General features: G+C 39.0%; 1 protein-coding gene across 2 annotated transcripts in view; it reads right to left on the bottom strand.

Annotated features, from left to right (window-relative positions):
• Positions 1-598: 598 nt before the first annotated feature.
• The window catches only part of LRP2 (LDL receptor related protein 2), a 350,948-nt gene continuing 333,800 nt past the window's right edge, over positions 599-17,746 (bottom strand). For both annotated transcript variants that reach the window (XM_085883668.1, XM_085883669.1), the window contains 5 exons: positions 15,725-15,857; positions 9,775-9,904; positions 7,654-7,755; positions 7,229-7,339; positions 599-1,448 (listed from right to left, as the gene is read on the bottom strand). In XM_085883668.1, the coding sequence (XP_085739794.1) occupies positions 1,422-1,448; positions 7,229-7,339; positions 7,654-7,755; positions 9,775-9,904; positions 15,725-15,857 (503 nt within the window). In that variant the 3' untranslated portion in view covers positions 599-1,421. The remainder of the gene's footprint in view (positions 1,449-7,228; positions 7,340-7,653; positions 7,756-9,774; positions 9,905-15,724; positions 15,858-17,746) is intronic.

Here is a 17,746-nt window from a genome sequence, read left to right as displayed (position 1 = left end):
TACATACAGGGTGATGAAGGTTGTGGTAAAGTTTCATTAAAATCGTATGTGTAGTTTTGGAGAAGAAGTTGCAAGTATTTGTGGACAGACGGATGACACGCCATCCCATAAGCTCCCCGGAATGACGTTCCAAGTGAGCTAAAAACAGCATTCACTTTCATAGATATGTCTATTCAGGAAAAGGACAAATATTAACTCATTAACACCCAGAAATCCTCCTTCCTAAACTCCCAAAATACAGGCTCACTGCTCACCCTCCCCTACTTTGTTCCTCTCTTCTCCTTCCAATGGAACCTCATTATTAAATCTGTTCAATCCCAGTCTTTCTTCCAGGGTTTTACGTAGACAGCACACCACTACCTCAGGTCACTTTCCATCCCTACCCATGACCTTTTCATCTCCTCATGAACTCTCCCCATTTGTTCACAGGGTGTCTCTGCCTTCTTTCTACTGCTCCTGTTCATTAATCCCCTAATTGCCCCACAGTCATCTCTCTATCCCCTCTGTAATGTCACTCTTCCATAAACCTAGACCTTGGATGCAAAAAACCCTCATAACACAATCGGTATGTGGTAAAGCATCAACGATCATGCAGGAAGAGGTTGACCGAGATGTTTTATTTTGACATTTCTGTTGTGGCTCAATTCGTCAAATAAAACTGGCAGATGTATACAAGTTTGCCAGCAGTGCATGTAAAATGGATGCTCTTGTCAGACGTTGATGAGTAAAGTAACATGGAATAGGAACATGACTTTTGGTATGTCACAAAAGAGAATTAGTAATTAAATGTTCACAATGCAGTGATATCAAAGGTGTGAACAGTATTTTTTTTGTACAAGGGTGTAGACTGTTGACTCATGGAGGAGCTGGACGACAAAGAGCAGCAGGTTCATAAACTAACAAAGGGTGTTGGAGAGTGGTGGAGTGGAGGGATGGATATACATAAGTAGGAAAGGAGGAATATCACAAAACGAGTAACAATGACCTCACAATGGAGAGGAACACAATTGGAAAGAATCATCACGTGTAGAAGAGATAGCGAATGTGCATCGGTGAGCGCACAAGGTAGGAATGGGCAGTGCATTTGAAAGACTAGAATAAGAAGGATGATACAATGTACACAGGGAGACAATTCCATAATCGGGAGAATAAGGGGATAAATTACCAGGAACAAAGAAAACACGACTTGTTTATCATGCAAGAGAATGGAAAGTGAAATATAATGGATTAGGACTTTGAAAAGATGTCTCGAGCGTACGAGTGAACATATTCACCTTAACCGAGCAAGGAAGCACGATATGAAAACATTTCCTTCGGTATGAAATATTTCCACAAATAGGAATCAAGACGTTTTTGAAAATATCACCATGTGGAAGGCTCCTTTGCAGTCACGTTGACCTTCTTGGAGTGTTCGTCGAGGATTACATGAATGAAGCATCTACAAGATCCTGTGCATCAAAAATAGAAGCACATTGCTATTTGTAATGGTACTTTCATGGAGGAAGAATAAAGAAGTAGCAGTTGAGAGAAATGTCACTCGATGATGCACCTCCAGAGGCACTCACACAATTATACAAAGCACTCAATGGCAGAAACAATAAAAAGAGCAATCAGAGATTGCAGACCCTCGCCAGGACTTGTTTTGTGTAGTGTATTTTGTGTGGCGATTGTGCACTGGTGTGTTACATAACTAAACATAGGGGCAGTACCCCTGGGCGCTCACCTGGTAGTGGCTGGATAAGATATCCAGGGAACCACTGGTAGGCAGGGATGATCCACAAAATATTACGTTTGTGGGGGTAGATGTAATAATTTCATAGGAATATTAGGATTGCATAGAGTAGCTTGGTCCATGGACATGTAGGAGACATCTCGATGTAAATTAAGTGGGGAAACTGTGAGCATAAGTGTTACATGTCAACACACGGGGGGTGGTGCTGTTTTAACTAGGCAGGGTATGGTAGGTAGGGTATTATTTAACTTGGTAGGATAATTTCTCCCAGTATGTGATTGCCCCCTGTGACCTTTTCTATGTTTTTGCATTTCAAGACCCCTTACACTCCCTTAGAGTCCGATTTTTCTCATGTCATGAACAAAATTTGGGTAAATCATGGGTGACAAGGGTTATAGTCGTTTCATTTGAATTGGTGTATCATTTCTGAAAAGAAAGCAAATATCTCTTGAGGAAGAGGGGGAGGGACAACCCCCCCCCCCGGTAAACTCCCTGAGTAGACCTCTCAGAACCCGATTATTTTTTCCTTTTTAATGCCATGAACAAATTTTGGTACATCACTGGTGATTAAGGTTGTGGTAAAGATTCATCAGAATTGCATGTGTGGTTTCTGAGAAGAAAGGAAATACCTATTTTTGGAGGGCAACCCCCGTGGACCCCTTTCAGGCCAGACTTTTTTTTAATGCCAAATGCTAAGCGCATGTAAGTGGTTACCACTCTGTTTCAAAAATGTCAAAAAATGAAGTTTGTTCCATTGCCTTCTCACTACATTTTCCTGAAAGTGTAAGTCTAACTGAGTTCAGAACAAAAAAACCGTATGGCTTAATTATATATATATATATATATATATATATATATATATATATATATATATGTACATATATATATATATATGTATATATATATATATATATATATATATATATATATATATATATATAAATATGATACTTTGAAGAAGGGGTACCTATTCTGATGGTTTTGCGAGTTTTCAATGAAATTACCTAATTTTTCTTTTTTGGCAAAATAAATGAAGGTCATAGTATGTAACTTATTTTAGCAACTAATCTAATAATCAAAATACCAACTTCTGGGATTATTAAGAAATAATACATACCTATTTTTTATTACTGCTCTATTTAGTGAATGTCAGATGCTGAAAAGCACTAAAAGAGAGAAGATTTATCGAACAAATTCTTGGACTTAAATTTTCAATTCAATCAATTCTGGGAGTAACATAATGCTCTCTAAATTCTCCAAAACTGTTTTAACTGCCTTCTAAATTAATAAAATATTTTTTAAATACCTGGAAAAATATTTACATTTTTTTTAAAGAAAATTAATTTTTTAATCAAATTTTAAAAAGAGTGACGTGCAGTCGGACAAAAATGCAAAATTACTCTAAACCAAAGCCATGCACGTTTTCAATTTTTTTATACTATTGTATCTATATCACTGTGCCCCATTTGTAAATAAATTTTAGTGAAAATAATCTGATGCACAGAAGAATAAAAGCATTTAAAAAAAAAAAAAACGTGACGTGCAGTCAGACATTTGGGTTGGAAAGTTCGGTCAAACCGCTGTAATTAAGTATCCACCCGGATCATCTCAATTTTTTTTACATTGATTATTGGTAATAAGTTGAATAATTTAAGACACGTAAATATGAGTTATTGATAAACTAGTCATTTTGTTCGGGGATTTCATAGTCCCAGGCTCTAAAAGGGAAAGAAAAAATAAAAATATGCCAGAATGTGCATATATCATGCAAATCCACCACTGACCGACACAAATGCTGATTTTCTCAGACGGTGGGTGACAACCTTTTGATTAGATGAGAAATTTCATATGGAATATTTTATATGTTGTATTTTTGCATGGTCTAATATAAGTCATATTTTAAGGTGAAACAAAAAAAAAGGCCAATACTGGGCATGTGTATTCAATAAAAATCCTGTAGATTCAGTAATATACATCATAGACCCATGAACCTATATATTTTAAGGTCCTATGGAACACTGTCTGTGCAATGAACGAAATTTCCTGACCAGTAGTAGTCTTTGTGACTTTCAAAAATGCCACTCAAGTCAGGGTATGCCCTAAAATAGGGGTGGTAACCACTTACATGCGCTTAGCCCAAAACAAACTTTGGTGCATACACAGTGATGAACGTTGTGGTAAAGTTTCATCGAAATTGTATGTGTAGTTTCAGAGAAGAAGCTGCAAGTATTTGTGGATGGACGGATGGAGGGATGACGTGTCGTCCCATAAACTCCATAGAACTACGTTCCAGATGAGCTAATGATAGACATAACTGTAACTGCCACTTTATAACTGCTGGCAGTGATGACTGGGTACAAAGACGTCCCGCTTTGATGCAACGCCACTTTGATCGGACACCTGACCCTGACCCATGACGTTTATTATTATTCAATTTAATTTAGAATGGGATTAAAATTAATTCAATTCAAATAAAATGGAAGACCAAATAGGTACAGTCCTGCATTGTAGTCATCAGAAGGAACCCAAACAAGCAAATATCAAAGATGAAGTCATCAGGAGGATCTTGAATAGGGTTCGGGTTTCAGCTGCTACTCCTCTATCCTCAAATGCATCCAGGTGCAGCCAAGTGAGCCTCACTCCAAAAAAATAAAAAAGAACCCAGGTTCAAAAAATTAAATAATTCTGGCTGCCAAACCATGTGTCTGATCAGGTAGAAATTTAAAACATAAATTCCCCATAATTGTGAAGGTTCAAGAAAAAGAATTTTTTTTAAGTTTTTTGCTCAATCCAATATGGCTACCAGACCATGTGACATCAATTATTCATGAATACCCTGGTTCCAATTTACCAAGGCTTGGGGAACATTTGTGTGAAGTTCCCCCTCGATCTCTTCAGCCATTCTGGAGAAGAAGATTTAAAATAGTTTTTATGGTAAATCATGCCTGGTGTTGCCTTAATGGTTGGGGTGGTTGGGTTATATTAGGATCCAGTGATCCTGAGTTCAAACCCCACTCGTCTGTTGAATTAATACCAGGTGGAGTTGACTGCCTTTCATCCTTCTGAGGTCGGCAAAATGAGTGCCAGCATGCTGGTATACTGTGTCGGAGTGGTGATCCATCCAGGATTGTGCCCAATGGACAAGGAGACTGCTTAGGCAGCACCAACACTCTGCACAGAGTATGGTCTCAATGGATGGATGGTAAATCCAATATGGCTGCCAAACTGCGAGACCTATGACGTCATATGTGTGAACATTTTGTTCCTCATGGATAGGCGGTCGTAAGTGTAAAGTTTTGCCTCAATCTGTTCAGCCATTTCAGAGAAGATTTTTGAAAGTTTTAGAAAAAACAATGTGGTGACCGAATCAGGTGACCGATGACATCATCAATTTTTTTTTCTGTGGACCAATTTATCCCAAGATGACCCTCAAAATTTTTCATAATGATCGGATGTAGCGTTCTACACATGCAATTGTGACGTCATAACAAAGGCATCTATGACATCATTAAAAAAAAATCACACTTATTCTCCATGACTACTTGCCGTGTGCCAAATTTCAATTTTTTCCATGGTGCGGTTTTAGAGATACAGAGGTTCAAAGTTTTTGTGTTTTTCCAACATGGCTGCCACACCTCATAATTATCATTGAAACATTCTACATGAGTAGCCGCTCCTATTGTGAAAATGTCATCTCAATCCGACAAGCGGTTGCAGAGAAAAACACGAAATTTCTGTGTGGCCAAACAAGCAAACAGACAAACAAACAGACAAACGAACCCAAATGCAATACCCTTTGCAATTTGAACCCAAATGCAATACCCTTTGCAATACAAAATGCAATACCCTCTCCTCTAGTGAGGATAACAAGAAAAGTTAATGGGACTGGTGTGAAACTGGATGTGATGCCCTTCTCCAGCACCTGATTTGATGTCCTTCTCAACTTATGAACAACAGTAATTGTGCACAACAGTTGGTCGCATCATTGTTACTGACTCCACACCCCCTCGTCCCCAAATTTAAATTCCCAAAAAGCAGATTGGTAATAGCTTAGCAGAAACAGGACAGCATCAAAGTTTGCAAAGGACATAAAAGATCTCCACGCTGTCCTTCACGAAAAGAATGCGAGCTATCATTGGCATCCTGAAAAAATTACAAATTATTCCCCTGACCACCATTCGGAATGCAAAAGCAAACCACCGAGTGTAATCCTCGCCATGGTGGATATACTTTGGCAGCAAAGAACCGACCTTCGAGCAGCAAAAGAGAAAGATGAATGATGACGTATAACATGCGTTTGTGATGAAAAAGCATGTTAATAAATGATGACAACGTCACACAAATAGGACCGTGCATCCTGAAGCTCACCTGGATCAGGCGCAACCGTCACTTAAAATCCCCGCAGACCCCCGAGATGCAGATTTATTTTCATGCCGTGAAGAAACTTTGGTACATCACGGGTGATGAAGGTTGTGGTCAAGTTTCATCGAAATAGTGTGTAGTTTCGGATGAGAGCAAATACCTATTTTGGGGGGATCAAAAATCCCCCCCGTAAACCCCCTTCATGAGCGCAGATTTTGATGCAGTTGATATACTTTGATACATGACGGGAGATGAAGATTGTGGTCAAGTTTCATTGAAAGTGTGTGTGTAGTTGCGTAGAAGAGAGCAAATACCCATTTTGGGTGGGGGAGGGCGGGTGCTTAAACACCCCCCCCCATAGACCCCCTCAATGAGTGCAGATTTTGATGCGATCAATACACTTTCATTAGTCATCAGATATGAAGCTTGTGGCCAAGTTTTGTCAAAATTGTATTTGCTTTGAGCGATAATGACTGAAGTGTTTATGGACTGACTGACTGACTGCCTTCCTGCCTTACTCACCTGTGGACACTGCTCGATCACATAAGCTCACCTGAATAAAGTCCAGGTGAGCTAAAATATAACGGCACTCGGTAGAGTACATACAGTATTTCCGCCATGCTGAACAGTTTATGTTTTGTCGCTCATCGTTATACTGGATCAGGATTCAGACCCGAACAAAAATCGAATCGGCTTGTTCTTGTTACCTACTCAACTCATCAACCAAGTTTCATCTGAATCAGTTCACAACTTTTTGAGATATTAAGCTTCATATAATTTTGGGCCCCATCTCTCAATTGCAAGAATCCCTAAAAATTCCAGTATCCGGATCCAGATCTTCACGAAAATCTAATCAATTTGTCCTTGTCACACACCCAACCTGTCAACCAAGTTTCGTCCAAATTTGTCCACAACTTTGTGATATATCTTGCTGACAGCCAAACGGACAAAAATGGGGGAAAACATAACCTCTGTCCACCTTCGGTGGCAGAGGTAATAAATCGACTCAACTTGCTTATGGCTAACCATGAGACAAAATTTTCATTGCAGGCAAAAGAAAGGTCACTGATGATGAGTCAAATTTGTCTTCCCTTTTCAAATACGTAAAACTAACACGAAAGCGGGAAACTTCACCTGAAGGCGAGGATGTTGTGTTTCAGCAACTTTTTCTCTTCCAACATTTTCAGACTCTCTGTACAATACATTCTCAAAACTAACGGGCATCACGTTCTGTTGCACCATTTGCTGCGGACAATAAAGATTTAAAACAAAGCCATAAAGACGTGAAGCATAGTAAGAAAACAAAGTTAGATGAGTATGTTTAGAAACAGCCAAATGTCAGCCATAAAGACGTGAAGCATAATAAGAAAACAAAGTTAGATGAGTATGTTTAGAAACAGCCAAATGTCAGCCATAAAGACGTGAAGCATAGTAAGAAAACAAAGTTAGATGAGTATCTTTATAAACAGCCAAATGTCGGTGGAGAAAACATCCCCACTGATGTTTAACAAGACAAACATTCCCACTTTAACCCATAGCTGATGTTGTGCGTTGCGTACCACGGGGAGCGTGGAAATGGACATCTCTGCACGTGGTTCTCCCAAGTACATGGGGTTATCAAACTGCAAGGGAGGTTTTCCAGAATCTGAAAAACCCATATCCTGTGGAAAGTAACAAAGTTTGCTAAACTTCATTCATGCCCATTATGGGTAGATAAAAAATGCTAGCTCTAAAGTTTGAAAAGATATTCAACTCTCCCAGAACAAAAAACGACTGTGAGCACGTTTCAGGTGTAATGTTTGAGAGATCAAAGCAAAGTTCGACGTCAAGCAAAGATTTGTGAGTGATGACAGCAAAATAGCACAGATCAACATTGATAATGACTACTGCTGGGTCAAATGAGGCGCAAAGTTTTAAATAATGCTACCGATTTCATTTATCTGTGTACGCTTCGTGAATACATGTAAGAATCAAGTCATCAGAAACAACTAACGTAGTTTTGAGATAACTGAGAGGTAAAGAGCGTCTCAATTCAATTTCTTCAACAACGTTCACCTGACGCCACCCACAATTTCAGCTTGAAAGAAATCATGTGGTCGCCATGTTGGTGATTACTGCTGCGCGAAGTAAAAGACATCTTCGGAGCTGTCATATTCACAATGGCCATGCCCTCCATATAACTTGTCCCTTCATTGTAAAATGACCAAAGCGACAGTCAAAAGGAATTTGAGCTGATAGGTGTCACGGGCCTTGTGAAGATCGGCCTCAACAATCGAAGCAGCAGTCTGTTGTCTGCACACCGCCCAAATAAATATGTGGCATTCTTTCAAGCAGGGCTTTTACCGTGGAGGTTACGCAGGTCCTTGGTAACATTTTTGACTATTTTCTCTTTCTGCATAATTTGTGGGATTGAGAGTTGGACAGGTGATTGTGACGGGCTTCTGTGAAGTTGGTGATAGCATGATGGGGAGGGGAAAGCATGAAATATCACCCCTCCCCCCCATTTCCTCCCACACCATCGGCTAATCCCAAATCAAAGATCACTGCAAGTGATCATAATGATGCAAAGATGGAAAATACACTTAAATAAATTTGGCTATGTATTGGTGGTCAGCTTTCCGAAACAGTGATAGAAGTCCAATGTTTTCAAAACACCAATGTCAGAACAATGTTTTGAGTAATCCATTGTCATATATGCAAAGACTTACACAAGGCACATTCGGGGTGCAAAAACAGATCGCCTCAACTACAAAGCAGGAAGCCTACTCCCAATATTAAGCAAATTCATGAAACCAATCAATGGAACTGACATCGACTCTTTATTTTCTCAAATAATCTCTGATCATCAGTTTGGATTTCTTCCAGGTCACTGAACTTTGGACATACTACTGCTTCTCTCCCAACAATGATGGAGAGCCTGAATCTTAAACACGAGGCAAGGGTTGTCTCCAGACATACCTAGGACATTCGACACAGTCTGGCACCCGACTCTGCTTTCCCAGCACTCTGCCTTGACAGCAAAGGCCAACTTCATGCATGGCTTGCTGACTTCCTCTACTTACACACTCCGTGCGTAGCCTTTAATGGAATATTGTTATGTCCTCTTTCAGAGGCTCGAGTACCCCAAGGTAGTGTCTTCGACCCATTCTTGTTCCTCATATACTCATGCGACCTCTCTGTTGATGTCAGAGATAGCCCTCCTTTTTAAGTGCAGGTGACTCCACTTGATGCTATACAGTACCCTATCCCAACGACAGGATGGCAAGAGATGCTTCACACTCTGAACTTGAAAGGATCAGATGGTTGTCAAGCAAACAGCATGTCATTCATTGATCTTAGCAAATAACACCCTATCACTCTGGATCATCTCATAAATATATTTCCACAATCAACAAACCAAACATCAAAAGGCCACCATGAGCAATCATAATAATTCAAAGATTTCTCAGCTTCCTGACCCTCCACATTAAGCGCAAATCAATTTGTCTGCAAGTTTTCATAAACAGTGAGTGGACTGAAGGAGAGCAAAAATCAATCAATCAATCAATTAGCTGAATCAAGCAGTATGGTTTGCTTAATTTTACAGGTTAAAGTGACTTAATGGTGGAGACGGAATCATAGGTCACCCCACCAATTCGCAATGTGGAAAAATTATATCACATTACTGCAGTTCCACTCACCTCACCCAATACGATATTGATGATGTCGTCACTTGTATCCCGTTTGCCTCCTGATATATTCACACTGATGTTTTGTGAAGCATCGCTGTGAACCTTATAAGGATTGTGATGCTTGAAGAAATCGATGACACTGAAAGAAAGTTTCAACTGCTCATCAATAACCAATTAAAACGCATGATCAATAGGCACCAAATTATTCACACAATTAGATTAAAAAGTGAGTATTTGCAATTCTGACAATTTCTGATGAAAATTAATTTGATGAATAGTTATGAATAGTTATGAATGGAAAGGTAATTGCATTATCTAGTCCAATAACATGGCAGTTAATGCTTCCCTGGACCTCTCTTTTTGTTTATCCCAGTTCTCCTCCTTTCACCATTTCAATTACAACTCTCTCTACCCTCGTCATATTACTTTATATCTTTTTTTTTCGTTTTAGAGATGTGGGTAGCATTGCATTTTTTCATAGGCAGGTATTTTAATGACCATCACATGTAGATCAGGCCAGGTTGGGTAAGGAGCGAACCTCCTCCCTGTAGGTTATCAATTAGCCAGCAGTTCATTGACGAGCTAGAAGGCACTCTGTAGAGTGCATACCTCTGCCAAGCTGAACAGTTTTCCGTTTTCTATCCCAATGATATGCATCCGGATCTTCACCAAAATCTAATCAATTCGTCCTTGTCACACACCCAACCTGTCCACCAAATTTTGTCCGTCCACAACTTTTTGAAATAGCCTGTTCACAGACAAACAAACCAGAAAGATGTTGTGCCCAGTACAATACTTTCAAAATCCAAATAAACAACAGTTGCCACGGAAACAGAAATTTGGTAATTTGTAAAAATTTGCCCTATCAAGTGTTTTACATGACGGAATGTTGCGCATTACAAATTTGGTTGAAACAGTTTCTAATTGCGCCCTAATAGGTGTTTTACATGTTTTGGATAGCATTGACCTTGACATTTGACTAATTTTGACATTTTGTACACATATACGACACATACATACAAATAAGCTGTGTAAGTTTCAGTCTGATATCTTGAAAAATTCCTGAGGTTTGGAAATAATGAATCACAAAAATGTCCCATTTGATTATAATGAGGTGAAATTGTTGTCATGGACAATGTAGTCTCTTTGCCGCGCGAGACTTGCCTCCTTGGCACGCGGGACTTGCCTCCTTGGCACGCGGGACTTGCCTCCTTGGCACGCGGGACTTGCCTCCTTGGCACGCGGGACTTGCCTCCTTGGCACGCGGGACTTGCCTCCTTGGCATGCGGGACTTGCTCTGACTCTGTAAAATCCTCTTTCTCTATTTGCTAATGACCCCACCCTCTGCCATGGCATCCCTCATCCTTCAAAGAGGAAGGCTGCAGCCTCTTCTCTCTCTTTAGACCTTGACAAAAATTACAAGCTGGTTAAACAATTTGAATGTCTATCTCAATTCTCATAAATCTATCTCTATCTCTATCTCTATCTCTCTCTCAATTCTCATAAATCTATCTCTATCTCTATCTCAATTCTCATAAATCTATCTCTATCTCTATCTCTATCTCTATTCTCATAAATCTATCTCTATCTCTATCTCTATCTCTATTCTCATATATCTATCTCTATCTCTATCTCTATCTCTATCTCTATTCTCATAAATCTATCTCTATCTCTATCTCTATTCTCATAAATCTATCTCTATCTCTATCTCTATCTCTATTCTCATAAATCTATCTCGATCTCTATCGCTATTCTCATAAATCTATCTCTATCTCTATCTCTATTCTCATAAATCTATCTCTATCTCTATCTCAATTCTCATAAATCTATCTCTATCTCTATCTCTATCTCTATCTAAATTCTCATAAATCTATCTCTATCTCTATCTCTATTCTCATAAATCTATCTCTATCTCTATCTCTATCTCATAAATCTATCTCTATCTCTATCTCTATCTCATAAATCTATCTCTATCTCTATCTCTATCTCATAAATCTATCTCTATCTCTATCTCATAAATCTATCTCTATCTCTATCTCTATCTCATAAATCTATCTCTATCTCATAAATCTATCTCTATCTCTATCTCTATTCTCATAAATCTATCTCTATCTCTATCTCTATCTCATAAATCTATCTCTATCTCTATCTCTATCTCATAAATCTATCTCTATCTCTATCTCTATCTCTATCTCTATTCTCATAAATCTATCTCTATCTCTATCTCTATCTCTATTCTCATAAATCTATCTCTATCTCTATCTCTATCTCGATTCTCATAAATCTATCTCTATCTCTATCTCTATCTCTATTCTCATAAATCTATCTCTATCTCTATCTCTATTCTCATAAATCTATCTCTATCTCTCTCTCTATTCTCATAAATCTATCTCTATCTCTATCTCAATTCTCATAAATCTATCTCTATCTCTATCTCTATCTCAATTCTCATAAATCTATCTCTATCTCTATCTCTATTCTCATAAATCTATCTCTATCTCTATCTCTATCTCATAAATCTATCACTATCTCTATCTCTATCTCATAAATCTATCTCTATCTCTATCTCTATCTCATAAATCTATCTCTATCTCTATCTCTATCTCATAAATCTATCTCTATCTCTATCTCTATCTCATAAATCTATCTCTATCTCTATCTCTATCTCATAAATCTATCTCTATCTCTATCTCTATCTCATAAATCTATCTCTATCTCTATCTCAATTCTCATAAATCTATCTCTATCTCTATCTCAATTCTCATAAATCTATCTCTATCTCTATCTCAATTCTCATAAATCTATCTCTATCTCTATCTCAATTCTCATAAATCTATCTCTATCTCTATCTCAATTCTCATAAATCTATCTCTATCTCTATCTCAATTCTCATAAATCTATCTCTATCTCTATCTCAATTCTCATAAATCTATCTCTATCTCTATCTCAATTCTCATAAATCTATCTCTATGTCTGTCTGTCTCTATGTCTGTCTGTCTGTCTGTCTCTATGTCTGTCTGTCTGTCTGTCTCTATGTCTGTCTGTCTGTCTGTCTGTCTCTATGTCTGTCTGTCTGTCTGTCTCTATGTCTGTCTGTCTGTCTGTCTGTCTCTATGTCTGTCTGTCTGTCTGTCTCTATGTCTGTCTGTCTGTCTCTATGTCTGTCTGTCTGTCTGTCTCTATGTCTGTCTGTCTGTCTGTCTCTATGTCTGTCTGTCTGTCTGTATGTCTGTCTGTCTCTATGTCTGTCTGTCTGTCTCTATGTCTGTCTGTCTGTCTGTCTGTCTGTCTCTATGTCTGTCTGTCTGTCTCTATGTCTGTCTGTCTGTCTCTATGTCTGTCTGTCTGTCTCTATGTCTGTCTGTCTGTCTCTATGTCTGTCTCTCTCTCTCTCTCTCTCTCTCTCTCTCATAACCATCTGGCAAACCTTCCCATATACTTTCTGACCAATCCTCTTGAAGAATTTCAGTCACTCAAACTCCTGGATCTCGCGATCAGCCATGATTTTTCTTGGGCAAACCACATTTCAAAGTTGGCCTCCAAAGCCAGTCATCGACTGGGAATCATAGTTCCTTTGTACAAAGTCCTTCCTTGACACACCTGAACTATTACCAACCTACAAGGCCTTCATCCACAGCTTTACAGAATACTGCTCTCCCCTCTGGGCTGGTGCTCCTGCCTCACACCGTGTTCAGTTTGACGCCATGGAAACAAAAGCCTTCAATATCATTGGGATCTCCCATTATGAAGCTGAATCAATGGGACTTTCACTTTCCCATCGCAGGCAGGTTGATGGTCCCTCTGTCTTCCACCACTTCCTTTCTGGTCTTGCACTCTCTGCTCTTTCCATGCTGTATTTCTTCTCCCACCCCCAGATTTAAGCAGAGTAGCAGCGGTCCAACATCAATGCTTTTCTGGTGAAAGTCCCCAAATCCAGGATCACTGCTCTCTCCACTCATTTATTTCTCTTTTTTCGCACCTATGGAATCAACTTCCACATCCTCTTCAATCTCATCCTGCCATCATTTAAGGTATATAATAGGTTATCATGGCCTTCATGGGGCACACCTGATGTAAAAATTGGTGTTAGCAAAAACGTTTCAGTCAATTCTGTCAAACGTACATTTTATAAATTTTTAAACAGTCACGATTAAACTGGAAGAAGTTTTGAGGAAACTTGACATGATTAAGGCATTCTATGATTATCGCGTCTCCCTCATATTTATGGATCAGAGCAGTCTTGACTTGCTAGGCCTCTAGATAAGTGGCAACGATCTTTAGCTAACAAAGCATACATGACTCTTTAAATGATGGAGGTGAACGAGGGAGGTTGTAGCGATTTAATTTGCCCTCCCCCCTGTCCCCAAGGGGGTTGAAGTCCATGTTAAGGTGTACACCCATGTTAAGATAGCTAATGGTGGCATTCTTTCAAGGCCGCTTCGAATAACAAAACTAATAACAACAATAATGGCAATGGCATAATATGAATGTTATTACAAAACAGTATTAATAATAAAAATATTTTCCTCCTCCCCAAGGGTTTTTTTCCTCCTTGGACAAACACCATGTTAACATATATAAATAGCTTATCGGGGCGTTTCGTGGGGAGAAGAGGAGGACGAGGAAGAGGCACAGTAGAAGTAAAACAAGCTCGAATGAGCTAAGATCCTCGTTCTCTTAATGATGACGTCATAAAAACGAATATGACTTAATTGTGATGCATCAGGTTTGCGATAAATTATCTGTGCTAATGCCCGGCTTGATTCCCGCAAACAAAATTCAAACAGCTTGCCTAGTTTTGGAGATAATGGTATAGGCGATTTCCATTAGCGGCGATATTATGACGTCAACTTTTTTTCTCGGAAGAATTTCCAAAATCGGAGATGGTTACTGCCTGCACGTGGGCTTTCTGCATATACATGGCAAGTTTCACGAAGATCCGATGAAAACTCTGGGTTGTGAAACAAAAAATGTCAAAAATAGGAATGACGTCATAAAAATGATATGACGTCATAGTGATGTATCGATCATATGTGCGGTAATTAATCTCTGCTAATGCCCTGTTCGATTCCCGCAAACAGAATTCAAAAAGCTTGCCTAGTTTGAGATAATTTTTTAGGCGATTTCCATTAGTGAAGATATTTTGACGTCATAACTTTTTTCCAGGAGGAATTTTCAAAATCGGAGATGGTTACTGTCTGCGCAGGGTATTTTTACATATATACGCCAAGTTTCAGGAAGTTTCGATGAAAACTGTAGGCTGTGAAACAAACAAACAAAAAATGTCAAAAAATAGGAATGACGTCATAAAAATTGATATGACGTCATAGTGATGTATCATATGTGCGGTAATTCATCTCTGCTAATGCCCTGTTTGATTCCCACAAACAGAATTCAAAAAGCTTGCCTAGTTTCGGAGATAATTTTTTAGGCGATTTCCATTCGCGGAGATATTTTGACGTCATAATTTTTTTCTAGGAAGAATTTTCAAAATCGGAGATGGTTACAGTCTGTGCAGGGTATTTTTACCAATATAAGCCAAGTTTCAGGAAGTTTCGATGAAAACTGTAGGCTGTGAAACAAAAATGTTCACAAGATCAACAACGTCAGTAAGACTTAGAGATCCTCCACGAAGATCTAAAAATATTATAACCCACAAACACTTACGATTACCTTTTTAAACAGTCACTACTGCTGTTTAAAACTAACATGAAAGAAATCTGAAGGAATCCCAACATCCTTGAGGCATCATGCTATGCGTCCACCACAGAATAACGGAGCCGAGACAAGATCTACTGTAATCTGTAGACCCAGGAGAGGATAATAACTTGACCCTTCCTGTCGTTCTTGTAGGAAACAGGTGTATTAATCTGAACAAATAAGGATTGGCATTCCAGTGCAATTTCACAATTCTAGAGTATGTAGAAAATTTATGGATTCATGTTCATAAATAACTCACCTTATTCTAAGATTGTACAACATTTCCATGTCTGGCAGTGAAAACAGATATCTTCTGGTCCAGCACTTGTATCCCACGGCAATAAAAGTACCCAGAGCAATGAAGATGATGATCACAATCACTGCTCCCATTACTGCAAATATAACACAACCACAGCAACAGTGGTAATGTCGTCTTTGATGTACACATAACGATGCTCACTTCAGGTGACCCACTGCAAGCAATACTGTATATCCATGTTAAGATAGCTAATGGTGGCGTTCTTCCAAGGCCGCTTCAAAAAACAAAACTAATAACAACAACAATGACAATGGCATAATATTAATGTTATTACAAAACAGTATTAACACTAACAATATTGCCATGCCAAAAAATATTGCTTATGCAAAATAAGATGAGCAATGCTTATATTGTTACAAGAAGTGCGAGTGATTATTGACATGTTTTAAACACATTTTCAGCTTGACTATAAGGATTAACCATTCGTTATTGTCTATAATGGGAAAATGGTGAGCATCTATTTACTTAGCTAGCAAAATAAACCATTATCATATCAAATAAATTTCAGAGACATGAATACATATTGATAAAGCTGCTGTCACACCTTGACGTTTTAGCCAGCGTATGGCAACATATCAAAATGTATGTAAAACGCTGGCGTACGCTGAACTATTGATGGTTTTAAAAAAAGTTTTTGGCGTATTCATAACGAGTTGGACGGATGCATAACGTATTAGTAACATACACAGAACGTTTCGAGAACATATAGATAACTTATACCAACAAATGCTTTGCGTGTTGTCGGCGTTCACAACCTATGCCCAACGATAGTCTAACTTATACATAGTGCACGGCAGGGTATCGCCAACGATCATGTGGCATAGCCTATTAAAAGGCTGTGGCTCGACGATTCAAATCATAACTGCACTAGACAACGAATTGTCAAGGCCCTGTCACACCTTGACGTTTTAGCAAGCGTATGCCGACGTATGAAAAATTAGCCGAAAACGCTGGCACACGTCGAATACGTTATGGGTAAGTTTTGTATACGTTAAGAGCACACTGAAGCACGCTGGCATACGTCGTAGTACGCCGAGCACGTCGACAAATTTTAAGCATGCTCAAAATTTTTCGACGTATGCCAGCGTATGACTCACACGTTCTGCATATGCTGGCCATAAGTTGTAGGCACGTTATGCGATCGTTGACACACGTCGACACACGTTACTTGTAAGTTCCTCATAAGTCGAAACACGTCGAGGTAATGTTTAGCGTACCCGAAATTTATTTCTAACCTATGAGTAACGTATCTCCAATGCATATTGACGTATGTAGACGTATTTGACGTCTTCAGGACGACCACAGAACTTACTGAACGTGTTTCTAACTTACAGTTACCGTATAATGGCGTATTGGCAGCGTTTAGGGGAATTGGTATATAAAAATGGGGTTCACACAGGAGGAACCCATCAGTGTTCCAGACTCCATGGTTTTTATTTATTTATTTTTCTTCGGCATGACGGTGATGTTGACACTTCGATTTCTAGTGCAGGAATGATTTAAATGGTTGAGCGGCAGCCTTTTATTATATTATATTATAACCGCACGAGAAATCAAAGTGTCAACATCACCGTCATGCTGAAGAAGAAACCCCCCCCCCAAAAAAAAACCATGGAGTCTGGAACACTGATGGGTTCCTCCTGTGAACCCCATTTTTATATACCAATTCCCCTAAACGCTGCCAATACGCCATTATACGGTAGCTGTAAGTTAGAAACACGTTCAGTAAGTTCTGTGGTCGTCCGGAAGACGACAAATACTTCTACATACGTCAATGTGCGTTGGAGGTACGTTAAGGTCCAGTTGCACCTTGACGTTTTAGCCAGCTTATACCGACGTATGAAAAATTTGTCGAAAACGCTGGCACATGTCGAATACGTTATGGGTAAGTTTTGGAAACATTGAGAGCACGCTGAAAAACACTGCCATACGTCGTAGTACGCTAGCTTTCATCGTTGTACT

This window comes from Eptatretus burgeri, chromosome 1 (assembly GCF_056783735.1).
Source record: "Eptatretus burgeri isolate ZD-2024b chromosome 1, Ebu_testis_v1, whole genome shotgun sequence".
NCBI lineage: Eukaryota > Metazoa > Chordata > Myxini > Myxiniformes > Myxinidae > Eptatretus > Eptatretus burgeri.
Note: the sequence above shows the minus strand (reverse complement) of the source record. Positions and strands in the feature narration are given on the sequence as shown.